General features: G+C 40.4%; 1 protein-coding gene across 1 annotated transcript in view; it reads left to right on the top strand.

The window, feature by feature from the left end:
• Positions 1–14662, top strand: part of FOXP1 (forkhead box P1) — a 597016-nt gene that overhangs the window by 537936 nt on the left and 44418 nt on the right. Inside the window, exon 11 of the mRNA XM_039230557.1 lies at positions 6126–6230. Within this exon, the coding sequence (XP_039086488.1) occupies positions 6126–6230 (105 nt within the window). The remainder of the gene's footprint in view (positions 1–6125; positions 6231–14662) is intronic.

The raw sequence follows: 14662 nt of genomic DNA on the forward strand, positions 1-14662 counted from the left end.
ACGAGTTCAAGCACTACGTCGAGCTCGGTGCTGACAGCTCAGAGCCTGCTTCAGATTCCGTGTCTCCCTCTCTCTCTGCCCCTCCCCTGCTCATGCTCTTGTCTTTTTCTCTCTCAAAAATAAACAAACATTTAAAAACTAAAATCTTCTCAGAGACTAAAATCTGTATTGAAGTTAGGGCTCTGGCTGGTATACTTTGACATAAGAAGAATAAATAGAAAAAAATCTTAGATAAATGTCATTGAAGATGACACCATTACATCATACAGAACATATACTGTATGTAATATCATGTAAGGTCAGGAATTGTTACTACATATTTATGTGTAATTGTATTTATGGCAAGGTGGTTCTTATCTGAAATGCTATCACTGTTCTTGTGTTAAAAAAAACATTTAATTTTTACATATCAAGGATTATTAGCAGTTTAAGTCACCTGGCTTTTCTTGATTGCATAGTATATGTATTTCACATATTAGGAGTAAAATCAAATAAAAGGTGTCAAGACCCTGTTTTCTCAAGTGGATGGGCATCATTCTGGCCTTTACCTTCAAGAATGAAAAAAAAGGATATATCATTCAATCACTAATTGAATGACATATCCACAAGCAAAGTCCAATAGCATAGTATAAGTATTTATTACCTGTTATTCCTGAATCCGTGTAACACTTATTGAGCCCATGTTCTGTGTGAGTGTGTGGAGATGAATTAGATGCAGTCCCTGCCCCTGGGACTTTTAACCTGGGAGTTTGTAGTAAAAAATAATTTATTAAAACATTGTGTATTTTTGAATGGTTAATTTTGGGACAAACATTTTTAAATCCCTTCAAAACCAAATATGTCTTTATTCATCATTGACTTTGGCAGCTTTTCAGAAGTATGTACTTTTCACGTTGGTGAGCGTACCTCAGACAGCTTATTGAAACGATTGGGCTCCCTGATTTTATCTGGCCATTGGGTCTTTGGATTGCTGTTTTCCACCATGTTTCCACCTGTAAACACGTCTAATTAATTCAAGTTAAAAACCATTTTTCGCTTGTTTTTTCATTTTTCTTCTTTCACCTTTGGCACATCCCGAAAGGCATTCAGAATACAAATGTCTGTTCCACTTTTCCGGTGAAACAGAAAAGCTCCTGTTCACAGGTACAGCTGCTGAACCACACAGAGTGCTTGAAGGGCACTCAAAAAAGTCTCAAAATTGAGTTCTGAGTAGCCCTTGATTTTCTCATGTGTGCCAGTATAGGTATGTATTCATACATATAAATGAAAAAAAATTAACAAACAGCAGCACCTTTTGTACAATGCATAAAATAAAACCTCGATAGTGATATGGTAAAAATTCCAATTTTTCACCACCTCTGACAGTATGGTTCCTTATAGGTTTTTTCCAGAAATACTCTATCAGAGCCCTTCTGCCAGCCTGTTCCGTTTCCTTTCAGAGCCTAGCATTTTATTTCAGACAACTATGTGTTGAAAAGTATCCAGTTACAGTCACTGGCCACACAGGTCATGACGGCCTAAGCCAGTGTTCCTGGCCACCCAGATGCTTCAAACCTCATCGCAAATGTTTGGATCCCCATGAAGCCCTACTGTACCTAAGGTTACCAGGACCTGTGGGTTAGGCATGGGGTGGAATGAGCTTCCTCTGTCATGAAATGAGGGCTGCTGATGAAAGAAGTTAAGATTTAGGAGCGCCTGCGTGGCTCAGATGGTTAAGTGTCAGACTCTTGATTTTAGTTCAGGTCATGTTCTCACGGTTAAGAGCTCAAGCCCTGCTTCAGGTTCAGCCCTAAGTGTGGTTCCTGCTTGAGATTCTGTCTCTGTCTCTGTCTCTATCTCTGTCTCTGTCTCTGTCTCTGCCTCTGTCTCTGTCTCTCTCTCTCTCTCACTCTCACTCTCTCACTCTCAATTGATTTTTTTTAAAAAAGGAAGTAGGGGTGCCTGGGTGGCTTAGTTGGTTAAGCGTCCGACTTTCACTTAGGTCATGATCTCACGGTTCGTGGGTTCGAGCCCCGCGTCAGGCTCTGTGCTGACTGCCAGCTCAGAGCCTGGAGCCTGTTTCAGTCTGTGACTCCCTCTCTCTCTGACCCTCCCCTGCTCACGCTGACTCTCTCTCTCTGTCTCCTAGAAATAAACAAACATGTTAAAAAAAATAAATTAAAAAAAATTAAAAAGGAAGTAAAGATTTCAAAGCTTCGAATCCTGCACCTGCTCATGGTCACCATTTACCAGCTTTACTTGGAATACACGGCAGCTAGATCACCAGTCTGGCTGTAAATTGCAGTGAGCTGCATTGTGAAACACCCATCACTGTACACTTAGAGGAGTGCTTTTTTCAGGGGCACCTGGGTGGCTCAGTCGGTTAAGCGTCAACTTCGGCTCAGGTCATGATCTCATGGTTCATGAGTTAGAGCCCTGCGTCCGGCTCTGAGCTGATGGCCCAGAGCCTGGAGCCTGCTTCTGTTCTCTCTCTCTCTCTCTCTCTCTCTCTCTCTGCCCTTCCTACCACCCCCATCTCTCTCAAAAATAAATAAAAATTTTTAAAAGGAAGTGCTTTTGCCTTCACAGCGTGAATAAAAGTATCTGTGAGATGCAAAAAATTAGTCAAAGTATTATATATTAAACATGGAAAACAAGTGACAATGGCTCATATGGCATGCTTCCATTTTCATAAAGTGGTGATGCATCAGAAGAAAAAGCACAACAACATACCACGTGTTAACCGTGTTATCTAGGGTGGGTTAATTCCATGTGGAATGGGGATAGGGTGGCGTGGGGAATGAACTTTATTAGTAACCATCTCAGCTTTAGCACTATGTGAACTTAGGAAAATAAGAGCTTATCTCATTTTCACAATAAATATTGTTTTAATGTAGAGGCAAGTTTTCAAGAGGTCTTCTGAGTATGTAACTGTGTTCATGTGCGTGAGGCCTTTGGGTTTCTTTAGAGTCTGGAAGCCAGTGGTTGTCTTTCTGTCAAGTCTTACTGGACTGTCCTCTGTTCTCACTTTGAAATAAGGATACCAAGTTGAACTAAAAATAAATTCTTGGAGCAGAGTAGTTTGTATTCGGGCCTTGCGGCCTTCACAAATAATCTAACCAGTAAGAGAGATTGGGTGCGGGGGGAGGGGACGGCAGAGTCCATAGAGTCCATGTCAAATCATGTATATTTTATTTCTAGTCATAAATTCCTCTAGTGAACACCTACCATTTTCTTTCCTACTGTTATTTTCAGGACACTCTCTGCTTAACAAAAAAGGGCACAGAAGAATAACCATTGGCAGTTTTTAACTAGTGGTATTAATTTTATATCCTAAGTAGTTGAGAGGTTAAAGAGTCACACAAAGTATGTATAATGGTTAAGAACATACTCCGCATACAGGACCTCTGGGGAGCAACTTGATAGAATGTTCATGGTGCATTTTAAACTTAGTACTCGTTAATTGACTCATCCCACTTCTCCGAATGCATCTTGTGAAAATCAGTTATATACTGGGATGTTTAACCAGGTAAATTTTATTTTTGACATTATTCATAGGTGTATGAAACCTGAAGGGAATCTCAATGTCTGAAATAGAGGGGTGGTTTGACCAATTTCAGTATGTAACGGAGTCTAAGACGGCCTGTGATGGGGCTATTTGTTTCCGTAAATAACGATTTTGAAGACTAGCTGATAACATAAGAAATTTGTTAATAACAAAATCATGTTAAATATAAAAGGATGAGGGGCACCTGGGTGGCTCAGTCACTTAAGTTTCTGACTCCTAGTTTCTGCTCAGGTCATAATCGCACGGTTTGTGAGTTCAAGCCTCGCATCTGAACTCTACTGCCAGTGCAGAGTCTGCCTTGAATCGTCTGTCTCTCCCTCTCTCTGCCCTTCCCCCCCCCCATCTCTCTGTCTCTCCCTCAGTAAACGTTTTTAAAAATACTTATAAAAGGATGATAGAAACATTGATGCCTTAATTTCTGAAAAGTGTGTGTGCTTGTATTTTTATACATGTAAAATTTTTTAACATTATGAAAATATTTTATTAATCTTAATGTAGTTGGTAAAGAGCATAACCATGGGTTTTTTTTTCTTTCTACAATATTGGTAGGAATAGTTTTCATTTTAAATGATTTCCTTCCCTCAGAATAGCTGAGACTTCTAGTCCTTAGGATTGTTTTGTTTCAGATATTGTCAGTAATTTTTTTAAATTCTGTTTTTGTATCATATCTATTTTTTCCAGTGTAACTGAGATACAATTGACATAGAGCATTGTATAAGTTGTACCGCATAATGACTTGACTTACATGTGTCATGACATGATTACCAAAATAGTCTCACTAACGTCCATCATCTGAGGTCATCATATCTATTTTATTCTTTAAAAAATCTGGAGATGATCTTGGATTGGTAGTAATTCTTTCCATCAGGCCAGTGGACTTTTGCCCTCTTAACTGCTTAGAGAATATCCTTTTACCATGGGGCTTTGTAAGTCTCAGTATAGAACTACCATCTTTCACTCGTGTTACTCTTTTCTCTCATGAGGGCCACCTATATCAGACTTGTGTAAAAAAATTTGGGGGGACCGCCTGGGTGGCTCAGTCAGTTAAGCATCCGGCTTCAGCTCAGGTCACGATCTCACGGTTCCTGGGTTCGAGCCCTGCATCGGGCTCTGTGCTGACAGCTAGCTCAGAGCCTGGAGCCTGCTTCAGATACTGTATCTCCCTCTCTGACCCTCCCCTGCTCACACTATCTGTCTCTCTCTCAAATAAATAAATAAATAAATAAATAAAGCATTAAAAATGTTTTGTTTTGGTTTCCAGATTCATCTTCTATTTTAAGGCAAAAAAAAAAAAAAAAGAAAACTGGTCACTCTTTTCAAATTATGTTGAATTTCCAGCATAATTATTTAAAAGCCATAGAGAGTCCTATTGATCTTTGATAAGGTGTAGTTCTGTGTCCCTGTATGTTTACTCCTCATGCTTCTTAGTTTAACTGTTTGTAATATGCCCATTGTGGATTCATTATAAGTCAGGGACAAGTGGCATTTGTGTACATCTGCTCCGTGATTGTGAATCGATCTATGATATATGAATACGTATCCTTGTGGTAATATACAAGCTGCACGTGTGTGCGTGCTTTGCACCTATGTGTACGGAATCATGATTGAAGTTCAGAATCACAGATAGGCAGTGGAAGAAGTTGCAAAATAGCCCTTCCCTTGAAGAGAATGTGCTTGAGTAGGAAACAGAACTCTCAGTGTTAGTTTTACATTTCTATTTGATGGAATCTAAGGATATGGAAACTACTGTAAAAATAATTTGTCTGAAAGTCTGGATGCAGAAATCTAATAGAGGAAATATTTGAGAATATGGTTCATCAGCGAGTGCAGCAGATACACTACCCCAAACACCACATGGTGCGGATCAAAGCATCTCATGACTTGGATCCTTGTGGTCAAATCATTACGTATTGATTGGAACCCCACTGAAGGATTAACCCCTTGTGTTCATGCCACGTTTTTTTCTCAGCCTTGGTGTCTGTAATTTTAGGGATACAATCTTTGTCCTGTTACTAGTGTTTTTTAAGCTAATCATCTACTTGGATATATTTGTCTTCCTAAATTATTTGATGCTAAATTATTTAATTGCTCTGTTCGGTGCTTGATAAAATTAATTTGTGAAAAGATCATACAATTATGCGAAAGCAGTTTTCTAATCGAAGGGAGGAGGAAAATGTATAATATCCTGGGTAGGAAACAGCAAGAGAATCTCAAAATCAAGTACAGATTTGATCATTTTCATTATGTAGATTAAATGATAAATTCTAGCTTTTTAAAGAATCCTTCACAGTTTGAGTAGAGAGCTTTGCCTCTAACAAAAGCCTGTCAAACACTTTTCATACGTGGTGGTACATTTCTAACATTGGACTAGTCACAGTCTGGAATTTAACTCTTGCTTTTAAATAACAATGCAGAATTAATTCGTAAATGCGGGGGAGAAAGAAACCCTAGACTCCTCCACGTCCACGTTCAGCCCTGTGGGTTCCTCTTGCCTTTGAAGCCTGGTGGAATGGTTCTTGGCAACAAATTCATTCTCTTGTCCTTTTGTGTGTGTGTGTGCGTGTGTGTTTTTTTTCAGTTTGTCCCACGAGGAGCACCCCCATAGCCATCCTCTCTACGGACATGGTGTATGCAAGTGGCCAGGCTGTGAAGCAGTGTGCGAAGATTTCCAATCATTTCTGAAGTAAGAATGATTTTATATTGCTTTCTTCTCTTACATAGCCATCACCTCCCACGGCTCATGCTTTTCCTCATAAAATGCCTTTTTGATGGAGGGCTTCACACCACCATTTTGAGAATGAACTCTAAATCATAAGGTCCAGCACATCGTCCTAGGAATAGGCACAGAATCTGTGGAGGGTCGATCGTAAAGGGCAAAAGAGGTTCACCCAGGGGTAGTTTTGATGCTCTTAGTAAGAGTCTATGGTTTACACATTTCCTCGGGATGACAGTGATTAAATAAAAGTTCTCCCAGTATTAAATTTGCCAGAATTTAGTTTTCACTTTAATTCGTTGGTCTGCATACTGAAGCGCTGGCATACCCTTAGGTTTCTAACTCTGCTGTCAGTTCGTAGCTGGTTGCAGCCTGGTAATTGGTCCTCTCTGTTTTTATACGCATGACTTGCAAACTTAAGAAGGGGGTGCCCAGGAAATGCTATCACCTTGCTTCTTACTTACTGCTATTGACTCTAGTTCCAATTCTTGTCCTTATGGCGAGAATGGAGTAACCTTAATTTCTACCTTTAAAGTATCACTAAAACTTGGATTATCCCATTTAAATCTGTAACACTGTTAAAGTATCTCTGTAAATAAATGTTAGATTAATCTTCTCAGAGTTGAAGTGCAGTGCTTCTGCCCTACATCTTCGTATTTCCCCTCCATACTATGCCTTGCCCTTTAACAATATTTAGTCTACACTGCCCTGTTTTAATGATACCCCATGCATTTATTGATAGTATCATTAAATCATTGGCAGATGGACTGAATATAATAATACATTTTATTTAGTATATTTACATGGTACACAGTAATTGAACATATGCACACATATGACTCCTTTATATTTATCTTCATGAGGGCTTACAGATTACGAGTTGGGGTTTCTTTGCTTTGGGCTTTTTTCTCTCATTCAAGCCCCCAGAAATAGAACAGAACTGATTTGTGTACAGGTTTCTAGTTTTGTGTGGTCTTTATATTCTTAAAGCAGTCTCTATCTTTACCCTTATGGACCTGCATACTGAAACTTTAAGAACCCACCGTTAAAGATCCTTCCAGCATTACCGGAAAGGAGTTTCTATGAATGTTGTGTTTTAATTAGTGAAGACTGTGAATCTATTTCTGAGCTTCCCAGGTTTGCTATTTTACTTGAAGGGCATTATATAGTCATTAGAAACTTAAGTACTCAAAGTTTTTAAAAGAGATGCCTAAAATTTGTTTCTAGATATGAACAGTCAAGAGCAGTGATACTTTAAAGTAAGCAAAAGCCCTTTACAATTATTACAATTCAAGCTAGTCGTGTTTTGGGGCTTTGTTCTCTTATAAATCACTCATTATAAATCTTTGTTTTGTTACTGCCTAATTATATTTAGATAATGAGGGAAAAAGACCTTGGCAGAAACCACTTTCACATTCTGATTTCACCTTTTGCACCAGTGCTAGCTTTGATAAATACATTGGTGCTAATTTCACTCATGTCTAGAATGGTCGATAACCATCTGTAAATAGGATTTATTTTCATAAAGTCTCTAGAAATATACAATTGCTATGAATATTCTTGATGTATCCGTTTTAGAGCCACAAAGGAAGAAGACAGTTTTTCAGTATGATCTACTTAAAAAATATTGTTAATAACCAACGTATTTCCACTCTCAACCTCAAATCAGAAGTTCATTTATCACGTGAACTGAGTTTTATATATATATATGATATATGTATAATTATATTATGTATATATATGTATGTATATATCTTCTTTTTTCTGTGCCTCCACATTGAGAAAGCACAATTTCAAACCAACCTCATACTAAAGAAAAGAATCTGAAGATCATGAGTATTGGGACCTAGACTGATTCCTTAAAAATGAAAATCCCCTTAAATGGATATTTGGAGCCTGCCTCCTTATAGGAAACCGTCTCTCAATTTTGGTGGTTTTGCACAAGACGTGACATATTCCTGGTTCATATTTGCTCCGTGGACTTGGATACCCACTGTGAACCTGCCGTGGCTGCCCCTTTATTTCTTAGTACTTACTTAACTGGCTTCTATTTCTTAGAAGACTTTCATTTGTGAGCTACAGAAAACCTAACTTAAATCGGTTTAACCCCTCATTCTCTCCCCCCACCCCAAAACGGGGTTGGGGAGGTGGGGGGGGAGGGCTTGGGGATTGATAATTGGCTCTTGTAACTAGGAAGTCCGAAGGGATAGCTCGCCTCAGGCATGGCTGGATCCAGATGCTTAAACAAGTTTGTTGGAGCATTGGCTTTGTGTCTGGTAGCTCTGTTTTCTTCTGTGTTGCCTTCGTTCTTAGGCACTTTCCAAGTAGAACTAAAGAAGACAGATCTACATGCCACAGGTGTATCCATCTCACAGTGCATCTCTTTCTCTGGAGCCCACCAGTAGTCCTGGGCAGCCTCCCACTGACCCAGATTAAGTGGTGTCCCAGCTTTGAGTCAGTCACAGTATTGTAGCCAGCCTTCCTTCCATCACATGGGCACCTCCAGAGCAGATAGAGATGTTCCCCCCATGTGAACCACAGGGGGGCTAGGGATGAGACACTTGGTTCCCAAGTGTGAAAAACGAGTATTTAAACCAGAAATGGGAGAGTAAATGCTGATTATGAAAGAAAAAAACCCTAGAACTCAATGCTCTCTTAATGCCTTCTTGAGTTACACATTGATTGGCCATATATGACAAATTCAGGGTTCTGAGTTTCCTCTACAGTATGATTTTAGCTCTGGGAAATTCAGAGTTGTCTTCAGGTTTCAGTGTCTTGCTCAGTGTAGTGGAAAATAAGTTGGTCTTCTTGCAGATACACTTCTCCCACATCTGTGTGCAGCCTAAAGGGTAATCACATTGGCTCTTGTGAAACCAACTTTGCTTTCCATTGAACTGGACTGAAAGAGCCACCGTATAGCGTGTGGGTCACACAGAAACCACACGTGGCCTCTTTGAATCATGGCATCCTGGAGTCATTGTTGATGAGAAGTAATGTTTTAAGCATTTCTTCTCCAATTGTGCCATATTTGTAGATTCTAGAAGCACCTCTTTCTTGGCTCACTCTTGTTTTCCATTATCCCTCTATAGAGGTGTCGTCTTATGGTTTAAGCAAGTTGATACTGGAGGTACTTAGATTCCCCAAGGCGCTTTTACTCAACTAAATGAAGCATTGCTCTGACCTTGACTTAGTTGTTGCTTTCTAGATATTTTCCCCCACTTATCTTCTGATCCCCTGATTTTACGCTCCCCTAGTAAGAGTTTATAATTAAGCAACCCACAACCGTGCCACAGGGTCAGCTCCAAGTACTTTGCATACACAGTTGACGCTTGAATAACATGGATTTGAACTGCAGAGATCCACTTATATGCAGATTTGTTTTCTCAATAAACACATTACAGTTTTATAAACACTCCCTTTCCTTAGGATTTTCTTAATACTTTCTGTTGTAGCTTACTTTATTGCACTGTAGTATATAATACATACAGTGTACAGTAATGTGTTTATCGACTTCAGTGTGTTGTTCGTAAGGCTTCCTGTGAACAGTAGGCTGTTAGCAGTTAAGTTTGGGGGAAGTCAAAAGTTACACGTGGATTTTTGCTACATGAGGTGTGCGGAGGGATCAGTGTTCCTACCCCCACATTTTTCAAGAGACAATCGTATAACCCATTTAATCCTCACACCACCTAACAGTGCAAATATTACGGTATTACTGTCAACCTACAGATAAGGAAAGGAACACAGAGAGGTCAGGTGATTTTCCCCAAGGTCACACAGCTAGCAGGAGGTGGAGTGAGGATCCAAATCTAAGCAGTCAGCCTTTGTACACTTCTCTTAACTGCCATACAGTACCACTGGGTTAGAAGCATCGCCGTTCATTCACTACGCTTTCAACTTACCGCCATAGGTCTAGAAAGAGCTTTGAAGAAAAGGCAGATTGGGTAGTAAAGCCACTTTGTATTAGTGTGTTCTTTGAGTTAGTCACACAGCATCTCGGAGCATCAGTATCTGCTCGTGTAATTTGGAATAACAATATTAGTAACTCCCTCTCGGGATTGTTAGAATTAAAAGGTGCATCATGTAAAGTGCCGGACCCATACTAGGCACTCGTTAAGAATATATTAGTCCTTTTTTTTCTTATCTGTGCACTCAAGTCTTTTTAAAAGAGGGATAATTTTAAATATCCGAACATTTCTGACCAGCCCCAGGGAAGGCGCAGTGACCATGCAGGACATTAACGTGTCAGAAGAGACTAATCTTACTATCATTTGTAACCATAAATTTCTTGTTGCAAGTCCCCCACGGTCCAGTGTGACTGAGGGGCAGGGGTCGGCAAACTTCCCCCATAAAGGATCAGACAGTAAATATGGTGGGTTTTTGCTGACAGCGCAGTCTCTCCCTACTACTCACCTCTGCCGATGTAACCTAAAAGCAGCCCTAGGACTACGTGTGACGGACGGGCGTTGAGATTGCTGACATGTGACCTGGGGTAAACTTGTTGGTGTCATAACGTTTTTAGCTGAGAAATCTTTTTGCATTTCCTTAGCCATCTTGCCATCTTGGGTTGTTTTCTTTTGGATTCGCAGGGCCCTTACATTTATTCACATTGTGGGAAAATTCCCATGCATGCCTTGCCCGTTACCTCATTCACCGTCCACAGTTTTTACACTCAGATGGACTTGGGCTCTTCCACCTGGTCTTTAGGGCTCAGTCTGAAAGGGGAAAGTGACTGTGGTTGGTAGCTGTTTTCTGATCCTCTGTTGCCCAGGCTAGTGAGAGAGAACTTTTAGAGAGGCCAGGATCAGTAATTCAGGAGAAAAATCCCATCTGATAATAAAATGCCACTGTTCACAGAGAGGGAGGTTACAGGAAGGGAGCGGAGACTCATGGGTCTAAAAATGAGGCATATTCTTTTTTCCCTCCTGAGAGAGAAATATCATAACTGTTGGTAAATCAAACCCAGAGATTCGACACTTTTCTGTGATCATTCTGCAGTGTTTGTTCCCAAGGTGAGGTATACCACAGGGCCCTTGATTTCGAAGATAAATATTGTACAAATAACCATCCTGTTGTCTGGCCCCAACAGAGGGACACTTTATCAGAATCAGCAGATATGCAGTCTATTGTGCGCATTTATTTCCCTGTTTTCTCTCAAAACAAGTTGCAGTTTTCGTGTTGATTTTTTTTTCTTAACCCATCAACCAAGAGTTATCATGTGACTGTTGTATTTGTTAGAGCTAACTGATAGCAGCAGGTGCTCCTCCTCCTCACTCTCCTGAAATCCTCCAGCCCTGCATTGCTTGGAGGACTCTGATAACAGCAAAACAAAAACAAGTCCAAGCCTCTCCAGATAGGTGACCTCCCCGCACTCTTCCATTCTCTCCCCACTCGGATCGTTTGTTTCATTTCTTCAGATCAGGCGAAAGACACCACCTTTCCCAGGGAAAACTCGGATTTATACTTCTCCCTTTTTTCTTCCTCATAAAGGGCTCCTGTCATTCCCTGACAAGGTGGGGAGTAGATTCGAAGGTTAAATCATGACCACATTCTCCCGTTTCTAACTTCAAATGTAAAATCAGGCATAGACCCAGAGTTTCACAAATACGAGGTGGTCCTAGGTGCTCAGGGGAAAATATTTCCATCTCTCCTCGTTTTTCTTTTTGATGGTCATTTGTGCAGCATCTCAGAAGGGAGTAATTTGCATCCGTGCTGGGTATCCATTTGAAAGGAATTTCTGTTTTTGTTTTTTTTTAATTTTTTCGCTATTTCTCTTGGAGAAGAACGCCACGCGCAGCGATCAGAACAATTCCGGTGCATGTTGGTCAGATGTATACCGTTGATTAAAACCCAAATAAATTTGCTCTGTGTTCTAATAGAGCCTAGGAGAAGAAAGGTGAGGGACAGCGTCCAGGGGCCAGAACTTTGACCCTTCCAGGAAGGTCGAGGACATTTCATCGGTCATTTGCTTTAAAAAAAAAAAAAAAATTTTTTTTTTCGGTGAATTTTACTTCTCAAAACTGCGAAGAGTTTTATGTGAAAGAAACTACTAAATGCGCCCTGTAATGTTTTCACAAGTGTTTTTATCATGGTAACATCTTGTTTACTTTAGTTCCCTGCCTAAAACTACTTGGAACATGTTAAGAAAACATCTCGAGAAAGCCTTGACAAAGACGCCTTTGTTGCACAGCCACCGCGAGGCTGCAAGGATCACAAAGGTGTTAACTTTCCGCCCCTTAAGCACTTCCACATGAAGTTCCAGCACCGATGTTTGTGGTTTTGGAAAAACAAAGTGTATGTTAAAGAAACCAGGTATATGCTAATACCTGTCGAAGGAGGCCGGATATCATAAATTGTTTCAAACCGTTTGTGGCTCTCGCTTTGCATGCCTGAGTGTTCCAGTTAGTGCAGGAGGCTGGGGCACATGTGGAGGGAACAGCCCTCTGGCATGCCAGGCGTGGACAGCCTCCAGCCTCACCCTGCAAGTCTCCACAACACAGGGCGATGCTGGTCCCCGCTCCCATCCCAGGTGATAGGTCTTTGAGTATCGTAGGAGCTCAGTATTTTTAGGAATTTTGGCTTTTGCACTTCTCCTGCATTGTCGAATTGCTCTAGAAAAATCAAAAGTGGGGGCCACCAGCGTACGTTTGTATCCCCTTAAAAAGTCCGCCCTTTCACCTTTCTGACATTGTTCAGGAGTTCAAGACCTTTCCAAGTGCTCAGAGAGGTCAGAGTGGCCTAAATACCACAGTGCCCTCTAGTGATCTATAGAATATTAGATGGAAAAGTTTAAACCGTTTTGCCAAAGGTAAACAGGCTTCGTGCCACCGCCTTGCTCAAAAAAGAAACAAGTAACCTTCGAACCCACTGTTCCCCCCTCCCCCCCAGGGGACAGGCTGTAGTCAAAAATGCAAACGAAATTCAATTTTTTTTTCTTGTAGACTTCGAAAGCACTAGAGCACATTTTGTAAATGTCTGCTCGGTGCAGTTAGCTCTCCACGTACCCGAGGGTGTGTGTACAGCACATTGTGTCCCCATAGGTACATTGTTGTGCGTTCCTCTCTTTTAAGAGCCATTAGTTACATACTTCACGTGATCATTTCCGGCCTGTAATTAGAAGGCATTACTTAAAAGGCAGGGATCGTCTTTGCTCCATACTTTTATTGACACTGTCTACCATATTATGGCCATGTCTAAATGGTAAAATTTATTATTAGCAGCAGTGTCACAAAAGTCTGAGACAGCGATTTTCCTTTCAATAAAAGTAGTTAAAAACCTTTTAGAAAATCCATAATTTTGATTGCTGGTACTTCATAAATGTATAACTGGTACTTTTTAGCTGTCTCTTTAGGGAAAAATGAGTTTTATCACCTGCAGTACCTGGGTTAATGAAATTGTGTGTTGGAATTTCGCCAGGATGAAAGATGAGATCATTCCAAGACACTAATATTGGCAACAGGTCTCATAAAAAGCTCTGACTCTTCAGCGAAGTATCATTAGATTTTTTTTTATTATTATTATTATTATTTTATTTAAATGGAGGGATTAAGTTAGTTGTCCTTTACAAAGTTTCTGTGCTAGTGAGATTCTCATTTGGCATCCCCGTCCAAAACCCAGTGACCTAAAAACCTGTACCGAGCCAAGAGAAACAGAGAAATGTCCATCAGTGCCTAGGAGAAGAATTTCCTTGCTTCAGATTTCAAGTCTAGTTCCTGTTACAGCCCTTTACAAATCACGACTCCCAGCTCAAATTTGAAATAATGCTGCCTTTTTCCCGTGTTCCTCCCGTGTTTGATTGTTTGTGGATATTAGCTGTCCAGGAAATCCCATACTTACAGATATAAATCCAGAATGATCTTGTTTTTCCGCAGCCAGCCCAGGATGTATTAGGCAGTTATGATGATTTGTTAATTTTTGTGACCTGTATTTATTTTATGTGCGCTGTATACTTTGAGGGTGGAATCAGCTGTTGAAATAGTCTCGTCTCTCACACACAGAAAGGAAGCACTCTCCTTTTTCTTTTCTGCTTTGGGTTCTCTTGCTTTATTTTTGGAAGGTTTTTTTAATCTCTTAGTGTCTGTTCCGTATGCGCCTCTTCCATATGGCGATAAACAAGAGATACATTGTGCCTCGTACACTTACACTCAGCCCTGTCGAGGGCGGGTCTTTGGCGATGTGTGAACAGGGCCGCGTCCTTTCCAAATGTGTTTTCCATCCATAATAGGCCTGGACTCTGTGATTCTGTTCTCATTTTTGTGGTCATATACATTTGACCCAAATAATGTAGCCATCCTCAGACGTAATATGTGTGTAGGTAGGATTCTGCTTAGAATAAATCAGAAAATCATAGTCTTGAAGAAGAATAAAAATCACCAAGGTTAGCATTATTTCCTTCACTCTCCCGG

The sequence above is a fragment of the Hyaena hyaena genome, unplaced genomic scaffold (genome assembly GCF_003009895.1).
Source record: "Hyaena hyaena isolate Hyena2069 unplaced genomic scaffold, ASM300989v1 scaffold_48, whole genome shotgun sequence".
Taxonomy (NCBI): domain Eukaryota; kingdom Metazoa; phylum Chordata; class Mammalia; order Carnivora; family Hyaenidae; genus Hyaena; species Hyaena hyaena.